The sequence below is a fragment of the Helianthus annuus genome, chromosome 8 (genome assembly GCF_002127325.2).
Source record: "Helianthus annuus cultivar XRQ/B chromosome 8, HanXRQr2.0-SUNRISE, whole genome shotgun sequence".
In the NCBI taxonomy this organism is placed as follows: Eukaryota; Viridiplantae; Streptophyta; class Magnoliopsida; order Asterales; family Asteraceae; genus Helianthus; species Helianthus annuus.
Genome location: NC_035440.2, coordinates 81,099,351 through 81,122,356, shown reverse-complemented (window position 1 = coordinate 81,122,356; position 23,006 = coordinate 81,099,351). Strand labels below are relative to the sequence as shown.

Sequence of the window (23,006 nt, the reverse complement as noted above, 5' to 3'; positions counted from 1 at the left end):
ATATTGGATTATTTCTTGTATACTAATTATTTATCTATAACTTAGTTGTCAAATGGAAAACGCTAATAATGAACCAGTTAATGAGGTTAATGATTCTGAGCAACAACCGGGAGATCAATATATGACTAGGCAGGATATAGAAAATATCGTTGCTCAAGGGATAGCCAACACTATTCCAACAATGATAGCTCAAGGGATAGCCAACGCTATTCCAGCCATCGTTGCTGCTGTTAAAAATCCAATAGAACCACAACAACCAGTTCCTAGCAAACGTATTTCTGAAGATAACTTCAGTAATAGCGTAAACGGAGGCAATGATCATGTTAATCATGACAATGAACCACAACCAGCGCCGCTCCCTAAGAAAATGAAAGTTGCAACGCCTGGTTGCACTTACAAGGAATTTCTTGCTTGTAAACCATCTGAGTTTGCGGGCAACGAAGGAGCGACTGCGGCACTACGTTGGTTAGAGAAAACTGAAGCAGTAATTGCCATAAGTAAATGTGCTCAGGATGATCAGGTCATGTACGCGTCAAATCTTTTCAAAGAAGGAGCGCTAGAATGGTGGAATACGGTGTTACAATCAAAAGGAAGAAGGATGGCGTATGCTATGAACTGGGAAGAATTTAAGAGCTTAGTAGAAAGAAAATTCTGTCCCGAATATGAAAAAGAACAAATGACAAACAAGTTTTTAACCCACCGAATGGTTGATGTAGATTGTCGAAAGTATACTACGACATTCTTCGAATATGCTCGAGTAGTACCAACCCTGGCTTCGCCAGAGCCAGTACTTATTTCTCGATATATTTGGGGATTGATTTCTGAAATCCGTAACATCGTCAAAGCTGCGAAACCTCGCACGATTGATGATGCGGTAGATTTAGCCAATACTCTGACTGACGAACTAGTACGGACAAGAGAAGAAAATAGAAGGAAGGAAGTAGCCCAAAAGATTACCCAGGTAATCCGTTCGGATAACCATAACGATTTTAAGAAAGGAGGGAATGGGCAATCTTCTACTAGTTCATTTTGCAATTTTTGCAAAAGAAAACATTTTGGAAGATGCAAAGGATACTGCAATTTTTGCAAAATTCCGGGACATCAGGAAGAAGACTGCAGGAGGAAGAAATTTTCAGTTTGTTACAACTGTGGAGAAACTGGACATCTTAGGCCAAATTGTCCAAAACTGAACAAACCATCTGACACTAAAGCCAAACCTGCAGAAGAAGCAAAAAGGAATGCAAGAACCTTTCAATTAACTGCTCAGGAAACAGAGCTCATTCCAGATGTAATAGCCGGTACGTCCTAGGTTACAACGTTTACACAAAAAGTATTATCTGACTTTGATACACACCAAAGTTCTATAAATACTTCATTCTGTTAAACTCTTAACTTAGACAAACCTTTACAGTCAAAACATGCAAAAAGGAAAATATAACTCTCAGGTCATATAATTCTTCGCTAACCTAATTCCTATGAAATTAGCCGAGTTTGATGTTGTGTGAGAAATAGATTGGTTAGTAACCAACCCTACTCAAATTCTCTGTGACAAGAACTTTATAGAAAATCCAGGTACCCGCCGGAGAAGTATTTATGATTATAGGAAATAAACCACGTAAGGTCACATGATAAATCATGAAGATATTCACTTAGATCCTAATAAGATAACAATGGAAGAGTTCGCAATCTTTAAATGGAAAATAGGTATTTGTAAATTTAGCCGGATACTATAGGCAGTTTATTAAGGATTCTTTTAGATAGATACATCCTTAACTAGGTTAACACAGTTAATTCTAAATAAGAACCTAAACAAAAAAGAAGCCTCTAGCTAGCCTTACCAGAAGGAACAGAAGATTTTAATGCTTCAAAGTTAAAAATTTGGATATATGGTAATGCGACACAAAAAGGTAATTGTGTATGCATCAAGGCAATTGCAAAAGCACGAAAAAAAAAAAAAAAAGTCTTACCACTTGTAAGCCAAAAAATTAGAAACCACAAGTTATCCTTAAGATTAGGAAACATTATCTAAGCAAGCTTACTATCCATATGGGTCATAAGAATTTAAGATACATATTTGAGCAACAAGAATTAAACATGAGGAAAAAGGGAAATCCTCGGTGATTACGACTGTGATATTCGGTATCACGAAGGAAAGGCTGAAGACGGTTAGAAGAACTATACATATAATAAACAAAAGCCGTCGAAGTCCGAGTTGGAGACAAAATGCTATTGAAAGTATTTCCTTGGAAAGGAATTTATAAATTCGATAAGAGAAGAAGCTAAGTCTCTTATACGTAGGACCATTACCAGTAATCCAACGCATAAGACCAGTAGCTTATCATTTACAACTACCAGAAGAATTAGCTGAAGTACATGATGTGTTTCATGTTTCCAATCTCAAGAAACATCTATCAGGCGAATCCTTGGTAGTACCTCTTCAAGATATAGAGATAAATGATAGAGAAACCCCTACAAGTAGAAGATCGGAAAATTAAGTTTCTCAAACACGAACGACTAGTGTTAGTGAAAGTCCAATGGGAATCCAGAAGAGAACAAGAGTATACTTGGGAACTGGAATCAGAAATGAAATGAAAATACCCTCATCTATTTTAGTGAATCTCGAGGACGAGATTTTTCTTAAGGTGGGGAGGATGTAACAACTGTCACTAAAATCCCTAATTAAGATAGTAATTAGCTATTAAGGAAACCCTAATTGAGACACCCAAGTGATTCTACACAAACCCTAAAATTTTCAGAATTTTCAGAATCAGGATCAGGGCCCCTAAAACTCAGAGGGGGATAAACCCTAGCCAACGATTATCTTCATAACTAATTGTAAAAATTGAATTTTAAGAAACTGACAACACAGCAAGCCTACACGCACGAAGGGCTACTCTATGAAAATAGGGTGGTCACTCGCGTAGCGCGACGCCTAAGGGGGTACCCCCTCGCGCTACGCGACGGTGTCAAAATCTCAGTATAAATAGCAGGGGTTGGGACTTGAATTTTGGCACTTGAACGACGAAAATCGGAGTTACGTAGGTCGAGTTATAAGCAAAACAGTCCAACACACACACACAATTATCGAATCGCTGCCGCAGAACAGGGTAATTACTCGATCGCTATTACGATTCAGTTTCCGGAATCAATACATTCAAAGAATGTCTAAGTGCCGCCCACATTGGGTTATGCTTTATCGTTGTCGATAATTCGATAATGAGCCGAAGCATTGTACTTTGTCGTTGTCGATAATTCGATATACGAGTTGAAGTACTATACTTTATCGTTTGTCATTTTGATAAATGAGCCAAAGTATTGCACTTGGACATTCATTGTCAAAATTGATCTCGGGGAAATTTATCGTAACTGCTGTATTGATCACTAATCCTGTTTTGTGTGCATTATTGTTAAATTAGAAATAATCAAGGCTAATCAGTAGGCTTATACACTGCTCGTTAAATCTGCAATGTGAGTCATTCTTCTTTTTATCAACTGTTTTACAATACTCCAAATTATTTTCATAATGTTATAATTACAGGGACTAAGTCGTGGATATCTTGATTTATTGGTTAGTGGGGTATTGTGCACATTACTAATTCTCCCAGTTAGGTTCATTGACCTACTAGGGAGAAACGTCACTATTAGAGTTCATTAACCTAATAGTGGTATGACCATCGTCACCATTGTGACTTGTCACCATTGTGGCAGAAAGCCAGATAAAAATAAGATATGAACCATTGTAATCGCTCTTATGCTGTAATTTATAACTATGGGTCATTTCCTAAAAACTGAATGAACTCACTCAGTATTTCCCCGCTGACAAAACCTTTTTCAAACATGTTTCAGGTAATCTGTTGTGAGCAAAGAAAAGTGCCAGGAAGCACTACCAGCTTAGAAAAGTGGCTCAGTGTAAATAAATAAAGGAACATGTTTTAAAAATAAAGATTTCCATGGAAATCACATTATTGTAAATTACTGGGTTTTATCCCTAAATTATGTAATGAGCAGTTTTAATACTAAAGATCCTGTTTTAAAAAGACTTCCGCTGTCGCCTAAATTAAATACCGCAGGATTTCTGTCCCGCGGCTCCTGAAACGGGTCAAACCGGGTCGGGGGCCGTGACAGTACCTGGCCCGGATCAACAAGTAGACCCGATTCATACCTTGTTTTCATTATCACACAATCAATAGTGACGAAATCATCCGATTTGCTAATCGGTCCTGTTAGCATAAGACTTGACAACCATATTAGTCGATATTGTCAAATGGTGTTATCAACACCATTCGACCCATTTGGACTACACGCCCAACGTTATCTATTTAATCAAAACATCGTTTTTGATTTCCAATTTATACGTCCATTCATCCCGGATTTTATTAACATACCCCTTTTTCTTTAAACTCTTTTCTTACAAAATTCAACCCATTTCGGCTTACGCTATGAGTATCCTTTTAACCTTTATTTACACTAGTCGACATTTGACCAATTTCCGTTTTTGTCCTTTTTCCCCCATTATTAGATTACACTACAAGGTAATCTTAACAAAAATCCATATTTCCAAAACAATCGTTATCCGTTTACAACGTATTGAATAAACGAGTATTCTACATAAGTGTGTAAATTACACTTACCTTGCATCCGAATTACACTTTTTCTTTTCTCACTTGCTTCGATCAACCCGCTTTCTCCCCAAGCTTCACCTAGCTTGTTAAGCGCATACTATCATCCATCATTCACAAGGTTGTTAGATTAGTCATTCTAAATCATGACTTTCACACCTTATGAATCTTTGACTACTTTCTTATTGAATTAAATCATAAATCATGAGTTTAATTCTTATGTCAAGACCCACTTCAAATCAAGTATGAATTCTTAACAATTTCCCTTTTTGTTCAAGTAGTTCTTTCATACAAGTTAGTATGGTGTTTATAAACACCAATACAACATAAATTTCGTTAAATCATCCTAAACCCCTTTTCATAAGCTTTAACGCATAATTCTTTATAATAATCAAATCTGCGTTTTTACCCAACTTTTAGCATTTTAATCCTCACTTAGGCGTTTCATCAAACACCTAGCGGATCAGATTTTTATATCATCAAAACCAAGTTTATGACTTGTAATTATCATCTAAATTAACTTCAATTAAACAATTTTACACAAGTCTTAACATCCATATTTCTGAATTTTACTCTTAAATTCAGATTATGCTAGAACAAGATCATCAATTCTAGGGTTTATCAAGTTTTCTTCAAGTTCATTAATCACCTACAATGGTGATTATGAACTCTATAATTAACATGAAATCTTTTAACAAGATTTCACCTAGGGTTCATCCCTAGACACCATATCCCTTCTAATTTCATTCATGCATGATAAAATCAAGCTAAATTGCAGTTTTTTTTTCACAATTAACCTAGAACTTGAGATGAATCAAAATACAAGAATTTTGCATACCTTGTGATCCCCTCAACAAGGTGATCACTAATTCGTGCTTGGAAATCGATTTGGAGCTGATTTGAACCCTCAATCTGATAAATTTTGACATGCTCTAGAGTTTGGTGGGGAGCATATGTCGCCCCCTGTGTTCTTGTTCGACCAGGCCTCACAAATGAGGTGTTGGGTTTTGTTTTTAATTAAAATTGATAATATAAGTTTCAATTTTAACAACATTGGCCCCTCTAATTTGATTAGTTAATTAAGTAGGGCACAACCTACTTATTTCCAACAATATTCCCCGCTTATTAACTAGGTTAAACATTCCAAGTTAACTCAGCGGGTTTGGGAATATTTATGACTAAGCTTATTTTAAGTCCCGTTAACTCGAGCCTTTTATCCATTTTATTCCTTAAAAGCTTTTATTCACTTTTATTTAATATTAGGATTAATTATTTAAATCCTAATATTTACCGGGTAAATTTTACCACTAATGGTACTTTACCCGTCTCTTAGTGCTAAGGTGGTTTGATCCCCAAACCCATTTTCGGGGTGTTACACAAACTATCCGAAAAAACTGAACTGACTAGCCGAAAAATGATTTGTTAATAAAATAGCATAACCGATGGCTTCAGTTTCGACTTTGCTTAAGGATAATAACCGAAACAACTAAACGATCCGCACGCCAATGACATGTAGTGGCCAGTGGCTATGCTTATGATATATATCAACTAGTGGATTCTAAAATAAATATTATACGAATAAAAAAACTAGACTTAATTGCGTTTTTCGACCCTGTGTTTTGTCGAAAATAACCATTGCAGTCTATTAGATTAAAAATTACTAACGCTGGCCATGTACTTTTACTTTTGTAACAAGAGTATAGAGTAAGTTATCATTTTAGCCCCTGTGTTTTGGGCCTTTTGTAACACCTCGAAATTTTGCGTCCTATGAAGTAATGACACGTGTCATATGTTTGCACATGGCAATAATTACTATAGGGGGGCTAAAGTTGACAAACATAGAAAGTATGTGAAATCAAGGGTTCAAGATGTCAACAAGGGATAAATATACTTCACAGTAACCCTAAATGATGCTCGTACCTTCAAACGAATGAATCATGGATTATACGGAATGAAATGTGGAAGAAAGTGAGGAATTACAAACTACAGGGGCCAAATGTGTCAACATGTTTAAGTTATACCTCTGAGTGACCCTTTGGCATGCCTGAGGCTTTGTAATGGTAAATTATACTCACTAGAATGCGCGATATAAATTTCATAAAGTTTCGTTACCAAATGAGGAAGTTATGATCGAATTCGTTTAAGAAGGGTTAAAAGCGTCAAACATTGAAAGTTATAACTTTTCGGGTAATAATAAAATAACCGAGGATTAATAAGTTGGGTAAAAGTTCTGAGGCTCTTATATGCAAATAAGAAAGGCCCAAAATGCAAAGTTACCCCTTCGAAACGCCAAGAGCCGACGGTAATAATTGAAAAAGATTTGAAAATCTTACAGCAGGTCTCAGGCGGGCCGCGTAAAGGTTGCAAAGGGCTTTACGCGGGCCGCGCTGATAGTGAAAGATATGGGTTCTGACAAAAGGATTCAGACGGGCCGCGTAAAGGTTAAGAGGACCCTTACGCGGGCCGCGTCAATGGCCCAGATGCAGAAAACGTGGACAGAAGCACTGTTTGGTGTTTTAACCGACTCTAGACATTATTGCAAGGGCATGGGCACCCCCTAAACGACCCCTAGCACTCAGGGACACATGTTGATGATCAGGGAACCCTTGTAGCCTTAGTTGTAATGATCCTAAGCTCAAAATTTCACTATATAAAGGCCATGAGATGCAACATTGTAACCACACCTTCTTTCAACAATTCTGATCATTTCTGGAGCTCAAGTGTTCTCTTTACTCATCTCTGGTCGTGCTTAGGACTTCAGTAAGTGTGCCTAACCCTTCTTAGTTGAGTTTTTGCTTAAGTTATTGCTTAAAAGTCAATCCGTCGTAATTAACGATTGACTTAACGATTAATCACAAATGGTCCAGTGATTAGTTGAATCGAAGGTAGTTATATGTTGGTAAATATGTGGGCATTAAACCCTTAAAAGGGCACCCTCTGATTCCCACTCTAACTAGTCCAAATGACGGGTCAAAGTTGCTTAGAAAAAGTCAACAGAATGCTAATTTTCGATTTAACGTATAATTAATAATGTAGATGGCATGTAACCTATTTTATCACTCATATAACTTGATAATAAGTATTATGACTGGTCTAAGCTTGTTTGATCCGACCATTTACTGTTTTGACCCGGTTCGGAACCGAAAGTCGCAAAACTTTGACTTTTGCTTTGACTTCAGTTCTGACCCGATTCGGTATGTTTTAGATATGCCTTAGGACTCTCTTAGGACCAGGTTACATGATGGTATAACCCCCTGTGGCTGGTTCGTTGTTTGTCCGAGTCGTTTGTACATTTCCGTTATATGCTTAAATGTTGACCATAATGCCCTTTTGACTTTAAAACGAGAATCTTGGATATGTGAAAGAACAATAACCTTAGTTACTGATTTCTAAACATGTCCCTAAAGTTTCATGACAACCCGAGGTCCAGAATAGGAGTTATGCTAAATAGCGCAATTAAGAAAACTTTAATGATTAATCGGCGCGATTAGCATAAAGCCTATCTAAACCCAAGTTTCGTCACCAAACCTTTTACACCTTGATGTAAAATAGTATTTTAAGATTTTTAAAGATTTTTAATTATTTTTAACCTGCTCATAGCCTGGGGTTATGGCATTGATTCGGTAAATACCGAATATACCCTTTTCAAACATAAAATGAGTTCTATATGGTATTTTGACACGAATCCAGTTGCTACTGATTTTAAATAATAAATAAAGTATTTTGAACTTTATAGCCTGTTCAGAAAACTCAGATTTCCTGTAGAACCCGGAAATCTCTTTTATAATCTTTAAAATGACCAAAATACCCCTACGGGGCGTATATTGGGATTAAACTCGTTATGGGCATAATGGAAGGTATCCTACTGATACCACAACCTTTTCGGAGCATATTAACTTGGGAAACCTGTGTAAGACTCTCACGGTTACCCGTTACGCCATATACGCGTTCGGTCCGGTTTATGTAACTAGTTTGCATAAATTAGCCGAAACGGGTCCAACCTTGTCGTTTTTACCTCAAAATCCGGTTTATGTAACTAGTTTGCATAAATTAGCCGAGACGACTTTCCTCAACTCTGCCTAATTACTCGGAATCGATCAAACGCGGGCAACCTCGACCAGAATCAGATCTGGTATGTCAATTCGGGTCAAGTTTAACTTTAAAAAAGATAAAATATAATTTTTATGCCTATCATATTAAAGAATAAATATCATTTTCACCTATTTTGTTATAAATATTAGTAAATTTATGTTAATTGATCGATATTTAATTTCCGAAAACTAACTTCTTTATAATTTAACATGTCTGAGCACTCTCAACTACTCAATCGACCGACTACGGAGCGTCTAGCGACTTTTACAACCATATTTAATATAATGAAGCTAACAACAAATTTCATGTTTTGCCCCGAAAGATCTACCGGTGGAAAACGTTTAGGCGGGAAAAGAGGGAATAATTCATTTATTCCAATACTAATTCAAATTTATAAGACGCATTCTCATTGGTCCATTGCCTTTCACACGGATTGTAATCCTACATCCTGAATCCAACGCATATATAAACAGACCTCCATAGGTTCATTCACCATCATCAGAACCCAAAACAAATTCATCAATAATAACCAATTTCTATAAACCATTTTAGAGATGGAGTCAACCGGAAAGGTGAAGAAGGGAGCCGCAGGAAGGAAGGCCGGCGGTCCAAGGAAGAAGGCGGTGACCCGTTCCGTCAAAGCCGGTCTTCAGTTCCCGGTCGGTAGAATCGGCCGGTTTTTGAAGAAAGGTCGTTATGCTCAACGTGTTGGATCCGGTGCACCAGTCTACCTTGCTGCTGTCCTTGAGTACCTAGCAGCAGAAGTAAGCTTTCATTTTTGTTATCAGATCTAATCTATCTAATTAAAGTTGAAATATATATATATATTTCAGATCTGTTGTTTATATTGTGTTCTTGTCTGTAGGTGTTGGAGTTGGCTGGAAATGCGGCAAGGGACAACAAGAAGAACAGAATAATCCCGAGACATGTGTTGTTGGCCATTAGGAATGATGAGGAGCTTGGAAAGCTTTTGGCTGGAGTTACGATTGCTCACGGTGGTGTTTTGCCGAATATTAACCCGATTCTTTTGCCCAAGAAGACTGCCGCTAAAGAACCTAAGTCTCCATCGAAAGCTACCAAATCTCCCAAGAAAGCGAAATAGTTTAGTTAGATATGTGCTTTGTTTATGATTGTTGGTTTTAGTGTAGTTTATTATGTGATCAGATGAATGAAACCACTTGTTTCTTTTTTTTGGGTACTTTATTGTGTTAAGTGAGATTCACTATGTAATTGAACGATTGTTGGTTGTTTTGTAGTGTTTGTTAACAATGTTTAACTTCAGATTTTTGTCAAATTGAGTTCTTAATAGTTTTTATATATCTATAAGTGAATCACAAGATCAAACCGTGATGACAAAATCTAACCTTCGCAATTTCTGGATCACAAGATTACTAAACTAGCATTTTATGGATGTGAATTTAGATTTTTTGCTGACTCAAACTTGAAACTTGAACTTCTTTCAAACAGTTTGGGTGTGGTCAAGACCAAAAGAATACCATTATCCTTTATTTAAGCGTCATGTCACTCCATCAATTGAATCCCAAAATTTAAAAATTAAATAGAATCGCTCTTCAATTATTTTTCTAAATATTTATACAATATATAAATTAGGTTTCATGACTTTCTGCGTCTCGAAACTTTTGTTCAAGCTCCGCCACTGATGGTGTGAACCATGATCGCCACTAACATCCACTATCTTTTCCCACCAATCAAAATCTCCTAATTAATTGAAAGAGGGTCTTGATTTGCCATAAATTAAACGATGCAAACAACCATGATTCGAGAAAGGGGAGGTATACCACAACAACAATGTCCCGCGTGACAATTCATATTTCAATCCACCACTCCTATATCCCATAACCTAATAATTATGTAAATGGTAATAACTTGAATGATTGAAGTGGATATCCATTTATTATGTCATGTAAGAGCATTCACATCCATTCCACCATATTTTCACCCTAAATTACACTAAAAACACTACATTTTCTCTCTCGTTTTCAACTAAATAATATTTTTTATACATTTATCATTACCTTTTATCTCTCCTCCACTCACAACTACTTTCAAAATATATTAAAAAATTATATGGGGTGAACAGTGTCCCCCCAAATATACAGATAAACAGTAACATTTTCTCTCTCCTTCACTCACAACCACTTTTTATACTCTTTACATTATAAAAACTCCACACACAGAATTTGATGGAATGGATGAGAATGCTCTAAGACCTTATAATTGAACATTTTAACCTTTAAATATGCCCATATAATTAAGCAAAATAAAAATTTGTTCACTTTAAAAAACTCACTTTTAATTTTTATATGTATTCCGAATCAATTAAATAATATCTTTTTTCACTCACAATAGTATTAAAAAATCGGATAGGAGATGAAATGGAACTCAAATATGGAGGTTTACTTTATTTTCCCATAGAAGTCGGGGACGGGGAGTCCAATGTACGAGTAAAATTAACAAAATCTCATATATTCTTTATAATTTTGGTATGTGACTCCGTTGTGAATAGGGCTGCAAATGAACTAAACAAACACGAACAAGGACTTGTTCATGTTCGTTCGTTAAAAAACTAACGTGTTTACGAACGGTTCATAAACACTTAACAAACGAGATTTTATATTTGTGTTAGTTAATTAAAGAAACTAACGTGTGCACGAACACCAACGTACACAAATAAAATTTACGAAGGCGACGTATGCTATAAATGGATGGCGAAGGGAGTAACGGTGGAACTTGAAGCCTTAATAATGGAACGAAGGTCGATGTATTTATTGATGTAAATAATGAGGAAGGAAACCGGAACTCTGCAAAAATAAGGTAAGAATAGAGTTTCCTACTTTAATTGGTAGCGTAATAAATTGAAGAATATAAAATATTTAGATAAATTAAATAAACATATAAAAATCTTTCATGGATAGCATAAACAAACGAAAATGAACACTTATCGAACGTTAACGAACACAATTGAACGAACGAGGCCTTTATTCGTGTTCTTCATTTAACTAATCGAACAAAATTTCTTATTCATGTTCGTTCATTTAATAAAAGGAACAAACTTATACAAACTTTCCACTGACCGGTTCACAAACTGTTTGTTGAACGGTCAGTTCGATTACAACCCTAACTGTGAGTGCTCTAACTAAGAGCATTTTGAAAAACTGATGTTTATGTGCTCATGACGCTTGTGTGTAATAGTGAGGGATGCAAGCATATGTAGGGAAGAGAGATGACCGTTCCCAAATGTTGATCTCCTTCCGATGTTTATGTGCGCATTACATTTATCGATAAATGATCTCCTTCTTCTCCCCTTTGTCACATGTCTCGCTTGTAGATGCTCGTTCCCAAATGCTGATCTCTTTCTGCTTTCTTTCACATCGGTCGCCACGTCCTTACCTTCCTCAATGCAGCTCACAAATATTTTTTTTTTTTGAAAGAAAAACGTCATTAAAAACCAACCAAACCCGAAAACCGGGCAGGCCAACACAACAACAGAACGCAACTAAATATTTACAAATTTACACCAATTCGTCCACGAGACTGGATTATCCTTAACTCTATATTTGTACCAGAGAAAGCCTAAGGACCTAACCTCGCTAAAAACCGACTCCACCTTGGCTTCTATACCCGAGAACACAGCCTTATTACGAGCAGACCAAAGGCACCAACACGTGGTAATGATAATATCGTGGATCACCGATTTCAGATTGTTGGCAACGTTGCTAAACCTGTGAATCTCCAGCAAGTCTCTGAAAGAGAAAGCGTAAATCGGCGGAATGCGGCACCACCAACTGATTTTCTGCCAAACGATGGAAGCCACACTACATGAACAGAATAAATGGACCACGGATTCTGCCTCCGATTTGCAAAGCGGGCACAGCCCATCACCTACAGCGATACCCCTACTCCGTAACACATCCGATGTCGGCAAACGATTCATATCAGCCCTCCAACCAAAGATGTTACATTTTAAGGGAACCCAAGCACATCGATCCATTACGTACCAGTTCCGACTACAAGAGGACGCATCGATAAGATCTTTGACAGACTTGACAGAGAAGGATCCCGAGCTATCCGGCGACCATAACCACTCGTCTACACTATTGCTTAAAGAAACCGAGGATAAAGAAGACAGCAGATCAGCCAATTCCGCTTGTTCTTCTCCCGAATCGGGGTCGTGCCTCCATAGCCAATTGCCCTCCATGCGATCCCGAACACAGCAGGTTTTAACCACCTCGAGCGAGAAGAGCCGCGGGTAAACCTCCCTAAGAGAAACATCGCGAAGCCACGGATCCAACCAGAACATTATACGGTCCCCCCGCCCCACTTTCCCCCTAAAAAAACCCCGGAGATGCACATTACTAACAACAGGCTTGGAGATAACAGACCATATACTAGCCCAAACGCCCCCCAAAGTCTTCTTAAGAGGGAGAAACGACCATTCTGAGCCTCCAGAATGAAGAGCATCCACGACCCTAACCCATAAGTTATCTTTCTCTTTTTTATACCTCCAACCCCATTTGCAAAGAAGAGCCCTGTTGATATTAAACAATTTACAAATACCCAAACCCCCCGACTTCACAGGAATCGAAAGCCTCTCCCACGCCACCCAATGCGTTTTCCTAACGTCACAAGACCCACCCCACAAGAATTTCTTCATCATACGCTCCAAATCCTTAATGACCTTAACGGGCGCTCTATAAAGCGAGAAATAATAGTTGGGAAGACTTGCCAAGACGGATCGAATAAGCGTCACTCTCCCGCCCAAGGATAGTAAGGACGACTTCCACAGAGCAAGTCTAGCCTCGAAAACATCATAGACGGGTCTCCAATTCACGATGCGGTTCATATTTGCCCCCACCTTGAGGCCCAGGTATTTGAACGGAAGAGATTCTGACTTACACCCAACACTACCCGCCAAAATATCCACCTCCTCTATCCCAACCCCAATACCAAACAAACTCGACTTCCCAAGATTGATCCGTAACCCAGAACAAACGTGAAAGCATCTTAGAATTCTTACAATATTGATAGCATTACCCTTACTCCAGTCCCCAATAATAAGAGCGTCATCCGCAAAGAATAAGTGGGAAAGAATAGGACCGTCATTGGGAAGCTGAACACCCGAAATAACACCGAGCTCAAGAGCTTTGTCAAAGAGGCAAGACAAGGCTTCCATGGCCACCACGAACAGGAAAGGAGAAATCGGGTCTCCTTGCCTCATTCCCTTGCCACATTTAAACTCAAATGTAGGAGACCCATTGACCAAGACAGAAGCCCTAGCCGACGAGAGAATACCCCAGATCCACTGACGCCACCTATCCCCAAAACCCATTTGACGGAGCACATCAATCACAAACCCCCAGTTTATATTGTCATACGCTTTTTCGAAATCGATCTTAAAGAGAAGCGCCTCCTTCTTGCTTTTCTTTAACCAAGAGCATACCTCGTTAATGATAAGAGGACCATCCAAGATAAACCTGTCCCCCAAGAACGCAGACTGGTTCTTAGAAATCACCGACCCCAAGACCTTCTTTAATCTGTTGGCCAAAACTTTAGATATAACCTTATTAACCACCCCCACCAGGCTAATAGGGCGGTAATCACCGAGGTTCGAAGGGTCTCTAACTTTCGGGATCAAGGCTATAAAAGAAGACCCGCAACCAGCGTTAATCTGACCTGACTCAAAGAAAGCCGTCATAATAGAAACAAAGTCGTTCTCGAATAAGTGCCAAAACCTCTTAAAGAACCGAAAATTAAAACCATCCGGGCCGGGCGCCCGATCATCCCCACAACCGAACACACCCTCTTTGATCTCGGCTGCCGAAAACTCGGATTCCAACCAGGACGCATCAATGGAGGATAACTTCTTCAGATTTGCACAGGCCAAGAACGGACGGGACACACAATCTTCCACAAATTTAGATCTGAAAAAATTCAACACACCCTTTTTGACTAACGACGGTTTAGAAACCCAAGAGTTGCCGATGTTCAAACCATGGATAACATTTGAAGCTTTCCTGCAGTTGACCATAGTATGAAAAAATTTAGAATTTTCATCGCCCTCCTTAGCCCATCTCACCCTCGACCTTTGCCTCAAATCTGAACATTTAGCAAGCTCCATCTCGGCCAAGGCCTTCTTATTCTCGGACATAACCCATTCCTCCTCTTCAGTCAACTCTCTAACTTCGAGGAGAGCCTCTAACTCCTCCAGCTCAGACTCAGCGAGCCTACGGGATTCTCCCTCCTTACGAATCATTTTGTCTCTCCATTCCCTTATCCTACCCCGAATGAAACCCAACTTTTTAATCAAAGAAATATCCGGGGAAGGGCTCGGCTCCGAGAAATCCCTGCAAGCATTCTCGACAACCTCCGAGAACCCCTCTTTCTCTAACCATGAGTTAAAAATACGAAACGGACGAGGCCCAAAATTCACCGCTTTAGAAATCAAGACAACAGGGCAGTGATCCGACCAGAACCGGGGTAAGGCCTGAACCCTCGCCTCCGGCCATCTGTCAAAGAAATCCGAATTAACAAAGAATCTATCCAACTTACTCATTTTCTTACCGTTATCTGAACGCCAAGTGAACTGCCTGCCACTCATGTTGTACTCGAACAAACCCAAATCATATACAAAAGCATTGAAATTGTCAGCACAAGAAGGTTTAAAAGCACAATTCCTCCTCTCCTCACGAAACCGAACAGCATTGAAATCACCCCCTATAACCCACAACCCGTCTGAGTTGCTAACAATCCCCGATAGCTCCTCCCAGAGAGCCTGTTTAGCCGGAATCCCTTGTGGGGCGTAAACGTTCAGATAGTTTACTGCAGAATTGCAGCCTGCGATAGAGCCCCTAACATGAATAAAATGCCTGTTCTTAACGACCGAATCCATCCGAAACACATTCTCGTCCCACAAACATATAAGGCCCCCCGAGAGACCAGTAGCATCCACCGACTCCATGCCAAAATTATGATTTCCCCAAAACTTTTCCATAACAGATCTATCAACCCCCGTCTGCTTAGACTCTTGGATAGCAAGAAAATTAATACCCATATCCCGAATAATAGAACAAATCCAACCAGGTTTGTGAATACCCCCTAACCCCCTGACATTAATAGAGAGGCAATTCATTGCTTAACCGATTTGATACCTGAGTTGACGATTGCCTCCTTGATCATACCGGAAAACTTATCCAGCTTAACACCGAGCAGATCCCCGATGGCCACGGTATCCACGACTTCCTCATCCACCCTTGTAGACTCAGCGGACCCAGAAATCCCACCCGTCCCGAGCGGAACACCACCCACACCGGAAACTTCCACCCTAGCTCCATCTGGCTCCACTGGAACAGCCTCTGCATTGAGGTCAAGCCCCGCAACGTCCCTGATTCGATCCTGCCCGCTACTATCATCACCACTCGTGGCATAATCGGTGAACCCTACAAAGCCAAACCCCTCGTCCTGCTTTTCCCAGTCTCGCCTAAATCTCTTGGAGGGTCGAATATCCTTAGGAGAACGTGAACATCCACCCTGGGCCTGACCTTTCCTATGCTTAGAGCCCATAGACGATTTCCTTTGGGCCCTTAACTTCGAAATACCCTCAGCCCTATCAAGCCCAAAATAAAAAGGCCCATCCCCCACATTAGAAACACGGGGACCCACCGAATCGGACCTGTCATGGGAATTAAAGGCAGACATAAGGCGGCCCACCCCCGAATCCCCAAAAAGCTGCTGATCATTATTATCCTCGTGCACAAGCGGATGAGACATAACCTCGTTTAGGACACCATCAACATCGGAAGACTTAACACCTTCTACTTGACCCTCCAACTTCTGGGTCTCATCAACTTCCACACCCCCTGAGGAGACCGGATCAGCCACCGGAGAGGACGCCAACGGAGACTCCGACTCGGACCTGTCGATCGACTCCACGTCCACACAATCAGGGACCCAGTCCTCGAGCTCCTCCTCCACCCAAATTCTAAAAACCTTGTTCTTCCATTTCAGCGACACGGATTCATTGCACCGTTTAGCTTCGCCCACTAACACACCGATCTTAACAACGGATAAATCCAGGTCAGCATCAGTGTCTTTTGGGACAAAGAGGACCTTACCAAACAGCTCACCGACCTGCATGAACACATCAGCATCCAGAAGATTAAGCGGTATACCGAACAGCTTCAGCCAAGCTACCCTTTCCGATGGCAGCGACTGCCCCGCCCATGGTTCCAACTTATCAAACCAAGGACCCCACACATTACGACTATCCAAGAATCGTTTCATCTCTGGTTCATCCGGAAACGACACCATAACGAACAGACCTCCTAGGTACTGGATCCTGGTGAAGATGACTTTTGCTATCCTCAATAGCTTATCAAAATCCACGAGAGTTTCCAAGTTTACCGTTCTACCAATAACTGCCAACCCGGTTAACTCCTTGAACGCGGATATCCTGTCCGGAACCACAACAGACCTTACTACCGGAACCCCATCAATCCCACCATCTCTAACAGACGATGATGAGACCTTACCCTTGTTTTTTCCCAAAACATCGGAATATGACCTACCGTCCCTCAAGCTATCCACATTGCCCTGACCCCATGCACCACTACCAGAACGAATAGGCAAACCCGTCCCGACTGCCGGGGAAGCAGAAGCTCCGGAGTTCTCCGCCGCAAATCTGGCTAAGTTAACCTGGAGCTTAAAACTCCCCATTTTAATGCCTTTCAGCCTGCCTTCCAGATCTTTAGTATCCTTCACCCCTTTGAACGTAACGAAACCAAAGTTATTACCATTCTTATCCCTCTTTCTGGCCACGTAGACTCTGGCTACGTTGCCGAACACACTAAAAAACTCACCCACCGCCACCGAACTACACCGGTCCGGGAGATTAGAGACGAAGAATTTTGACAGACCGAGGCTGGACTCTCCCATGATCGAGCAAAAACAGACCAAACGAAAGAGAAGGAGGGACAACGCAAGGGAGACACCGGAGGGAATCAGAGCTGTGCTAACAATCTCGTTATGATCATACGGAAGATGTTCCGACGATCAATCACCGGCTGTTATACACTGTCTGACCAACCGCCGGCAGAAACCCTAGAGAGAAAAAACCTACGGAATAGTGAACAGAGGTTTTTACATAAGTAGTGTAAAATATACCTAACTCATTTCATGGTTTATGAAAAAACCTACGAAATCACAAATATGCAAGCATTTTTTTATCACAAATTTATAAAGGTCAAAGTAAAAAAATAATAAATAAATAAAAGTTGCAACTCTATTTAAGTAATATTTTGTATAACTAAAATGGTTGTAATCTCTGTCGTCGGATCTCACACCTCCGGTAGATCTGAAACGTTTTTGACCGGAGGAATAGTGTCTTCTCCGTCGAGGACTGAACCAACGGTGCGGGGGGTATTTCTGCGAACATTCTAGTAAGTTTTCCTAAGATAAACCGATTTGTTTTGTGGGTAGTTAAAGTTTTGATGATCAAAGTTGGTGAAATCAAAGAATATCCTTGTTTTTTTGTGTTGATGATTGTGAATGTTGTTTGGGGCTCTGATTTTGCAAGTGATTTGTGGTTATCTGAAATGGGTTTTTGTCACACCCGATTTCCGGTGGGACCGGACAGGTCGTGACGATTGGATAACAGTATCACAATTTAAAAATAATGCAGCGGAAGTAATAAGAGTAAAAATACTCATAACATTAAAAGTGTCTGAATATACAAAATACAAGTTGTTCAAGTTTTCAGATAAAAGCCCACAGGCGGGATCGAGTGTAAGATCCTTAGTTCGTTTATACTATTTACATATAAATTTCAACTATAATTGTGTATTCACACTTACACATACATTTAAAATTCAGGTTTCTTAAAACATTTTGTAATTTAAAGCATTACAACATATTATACTTGTATTCGTTGTTTAAAACGTGACAACGAAACGTAATGCAGAAGCTTGTATCTTGTTCGTGTTTTCTTTTGTTTAGCTTGATCGTCATCCGACACCTCAAAATATACCTACATTTCATAAACCATGAAATGAGTTAGTCATACTTAGTTTATAGGTGTTTAATCAAGTCCGTAACTCAAAATGAAAAATTTAAAACAACTTTGCCAGCTTTTCAGGCTGTCGCGTGCCGTGACAGGTTTGCATGATTTTCTTCGCGGGGCACGACAGCCGCCGCGTTGAGCGACGATGATTCCCCTTTCTCGTTGCGTGACGCAACACCCCTGTTTCGACAAAATGTTATTTAGCTGGTGCTGCACATTTCCAGCAAACCTATTTTTGACTTAAACGTGCATAACTTTCTCATTTCTTATCCGTTTCACGACCCATTTCTTCCTACGTGATCGTAATTAAATTCTCCATCATATGGAGTTTAAATCCAACATCCAAACTAACAAATTCTAAACTTTTAAGCACTCGGCTTTATATTCAGTTTCAACATATTTGACTCGTTCATGTTTAAAACCACAAACTTGTTTCTAAATTATCATAAAGCATACACCAACGTATTTAACTCAAAATAATTTTGCTCGGATTCATAACTTTTATGAATTACGCGACCAATACCCAAGCTATGCGCATAATTCGTTATGACCCACTTAGAGGATTTAAATCTTTAAGTTTAAATCTCGCTCATTCTTTTCACACATCCTATGTCCACATAAAGATATCTATTTATCTTCCACCACAACTATAACTGTGGTGGTTTTAATAATGTAAAATACTTATTCCAAATTTTACCATTCGGATATTCAATTCACGGCAAAGACCATTTTGAAACGTTTGACCCAAAAAGGCTTATGCCTATAACCTTTACACTTATCAAAGACTTACTTGATCGTAATACTTACTTCCATACAACCCTTAAGAGTCGTTTTCCCGATTTATCGATCAAGGGTGTTTTGGTCAACTTTAGTCCCTCCCTTTTACGACGAAGGACTTTAAATAACATATTTGACCAAAATAGCACATTTTAGTTAAAATCCTATTTACACATACCTGGATCGGGTCAAAGTATTGACCCGTTTTAATACCTCATCATATAAGTTGCTAATTAATAACAACAGCGTCTCAAGCGCTATTCGTTCCTGTGAGCATAAAAACTCGACAACAACATTAATCACTAATGTCATACGGTGATATCATCACCTTTTGACCCGTTTAGTCTATTTGGCCATTTATTCATTGTGAGATGGTATTTATTTACCATCCCGTCCATGTACCCGTTCCGGTTTACACCGTACCAATTTGTTGCTTAAAATCTTGTCACACCCCAACCGATGGCGGAATCATCGGGGCATGGCACTGAGCGAAACAGATTGTCCAGAAGTTTCCATAACAATTATCATTACTATTCAATTTATATAATACGTCCCATACCGTACCTCAAATAGCAAACAAATTATTACAGATAAGATCCCGGCAAATATTATGTTCCGACAACTCAGTTTTAAATATAAATATTGTTTATCTATGTCTAGAGACTCAAGCTGCAAGATCTACAGACAACTATGCTCTAGACTTTTATTCTAGCTTCGCCTTCCTAGCAGATAAGCATTTTAAACACCTGTCACATACGTTAAAATAAAGTCAATACATAAAATGAAAAGGTGAGCATACAAGTTTGATAATATCATAATTGAGTTCAAAATAGTTTACGCATAACCAGCACGTACACAGAGGAAAACGAAGCATGTTAATTATCGACATGGATCTATCGATACCACTGACTGCGGGTTGAATGCCCGAGGCAGTTCGCAATACATGATTACCACCGTAATCCATGCAAGTAATTGTCCTTAACAACCCCGTGTGAACGGGTGCTGAGTCCAAACTATAGTATTATCGTCGTTAAGGCAGGTAGACATCATTTAACGTGTAAACATAACAACAAGCATTCATTTAGTCACGTAATACATGCGGTAAAGGTTAGCGTTTAAAATGTTGCGCAGTGTGTTCGATGTGATTTCGTATAAGTAACGTATGTAACACCCAAAAGTGCTGATAGCAAAAGGGATCGAGTATACTCACAACGATTGATGGATTGAAGGGAGCGCTTGAGAGTAGGGTTAGCCTGAATAGTTTGATAGCATAACGATAAGCAACGCGTAAAACGGAAAACAAGTGTTGGAGGGTTGGATAGTTGGTCGATCGGATGGTAGTCCGATCGGACGGCTGACCGTTCGGTTGGCAGTCCGTTCAGACAGCTGTCCGGTCGGTAGGCCGATCGGAGGGCTGTTCGAGTGGATTGTTTCTTCCTTTGAGAAGGATGTGTTTGTGTATAACGGTTTGACTTTTGAAGTTTTCGTTGTAACATTTGAAAACCTTGAAGGATCTTTCCCTTTAGGTCGGTCGATCGGACGGTCGTTCGATCGGCCGATAACCCGATCGGCTAGGTACTTCAGCAAAACAAGTTCTCAGCAGGGTGTCACCTGGTCGGACGGCTGTTCGATCGGGTGGCACTCCTAGTGCGTCGAACATGTTGAAAAATCGATTAAGTGTTGAAGTATAGAATCTCATGATCCGAAGAGTAATCCGATCGGACGATAGTCCGATTGAACAACAGTTCGTTCAATACTAGTCCTCAAAATAAATTGATTAAGTGTGGGGCCATGTGTTAGCCGATCGGCTGGTCAGTCGATCGGCTAACTGTCCGATCGGCTGGCTGTCCGTTCGGACAACAGTCCGATCGGTCAGCATCCTGACCTGATCAGCCTGTTCGTCTAACACTTGACTATTCTAATTGTTTGTCGTTATATCGAGGTGCTTTGACAACGAGTCGAACCATAGAACCCTCGTTCTTACTTGTTTCTCTTGATCGGATAGGAACCACCCAAATCCGGGCGGTGAACTGTTCGGAACAGAGTTTAACGTTTAACCCGAAATCGGTTAACCTCATGGATAGAGTCCGAATCTTGAGCCATGCAACCACCGGAGTGATTTGTAAGTCGGCACAACTTCGTTTCTATCGGTTTTGAAGGCATTGAGTGTAAAAGAGTCGAAAGAAAGTTGTAAAATCCATCTTTCAATCCTTTTCACCGTGTATATGTTTAAATCTTTGAAAGATCCTTGTTTGTTTATGTGGAAATCGGCTAGATCCAAGTGATTCTTGGTGGATTGAAGCCGAAACATGAAGTTCTTCAAGAACACCATGATGACATCATCCTTGAACACTTGAATCTTGATGAATCCAAGTGATTCCTTATAATATAAGTAATACATTTACAAATATACAAGGAAACCAAACCATTGTCAATCCTCTAAGATAACCTGCAGGTCTGTAGTTGTATAATCTATCTACTATACTAAAAGAATACATCTTTAGCCACATGGCATATTCTTAGTCAACCATTTTGATTATGTGGACATCCTCTTTAGCAAGAGAATTAATCTTTGGGCGACAATCTCTTTTTCTCTATTTTCCTTCTCACGTAAGTTTCTTCGCACGACCATCTCTCTCCTCAACCTTTCCTTTATATCATATTTGGTATGTTAAGTTTTAATCTTATAATCTTACGTTTCTACAAAACCCTAATTATGATATGTGAGATTTTTAGACCTTCAAACTTCTACAAACCATGCTATGAACCGAATTCCCTTGATGATTCCACTGATTGGATTCTATATACCATTTGGCTTCTAATTATTTCAATTTTCAAAGATTTTTCTTTAATGGTAGCAGATCTCTGTTAGTTTTCAAGTTACGATTTTTGCTCAGGTAAATGTTCTATTGGTTTTTTGGATTATTTAATAGTTTATTATTGGCTTATTTTTTTGTTATTCATATGTATATGTTATTGATTTGATTGGAATTAGGTTTATATGATATGGTTTGAAACATGTACTGTATTGTGATTTTTTAGGGTAAATTTTGGTTACATTCACCATGTGTAGATTGGATTTTAGAGTTAGTAAATTGTGAAATTGCTTGAAGATGTTGCTCTAATTATGTTTCCTAATTTTGAGGTAATTTAGCTCCAGCATGCTATTCTTATAAACCAGATGGCATTTAGACGCACCTTTCGTATCTTTATATATATATATATGTGTGTGTGTGTGTGTTTGTTGTCGATAGTTTGTTTAGATAGTTTTCTAACCCATTCAGTTCAAAGCTTCGCATTATGGATGCTCGTGGTTTCTTTGATTCTAAAAAAATTACAAACTCTTTTGTTGCTAATGTAGGCGACCTGTTTAGGCTGGGTGTCAATGAACTTGAGATGGACACAAAACATAATGAAGATTTTGCTATTATATTGCTACTTAT

The 23,006-nt window shown here is 39.3% G+C and overlaps 1 protein-coding gene across 1 annotated transcript; it reads left to right on the top strand.

The window, feature by feature from the left end:
• Nucleotides 1–9,199: 9,199 nt before the first annotated feature.
• Nucleotides 9,200–9,964, top strand: LOC110873154 (histone H2A). Its single transcript, XM_022122083.2, has 2 exons — nucleotides 9,200–9,475; nucleotides 9,577–9,964. Exons 1-2 carry the CDS (start codon nucleotides 9,266–9,268, stop codon nucleotides 9,811–9,813), a joined length of 447 nt encoding a protein of 148 aa, XP_021977775.1. The 5' UTR covers nucleotides 9,200–9,265; the 3' UTR covers nucleotides 9,814–9,964.
• Nucleotides 9,965–23,006: the final 13,042 nt, after the last annotated feature.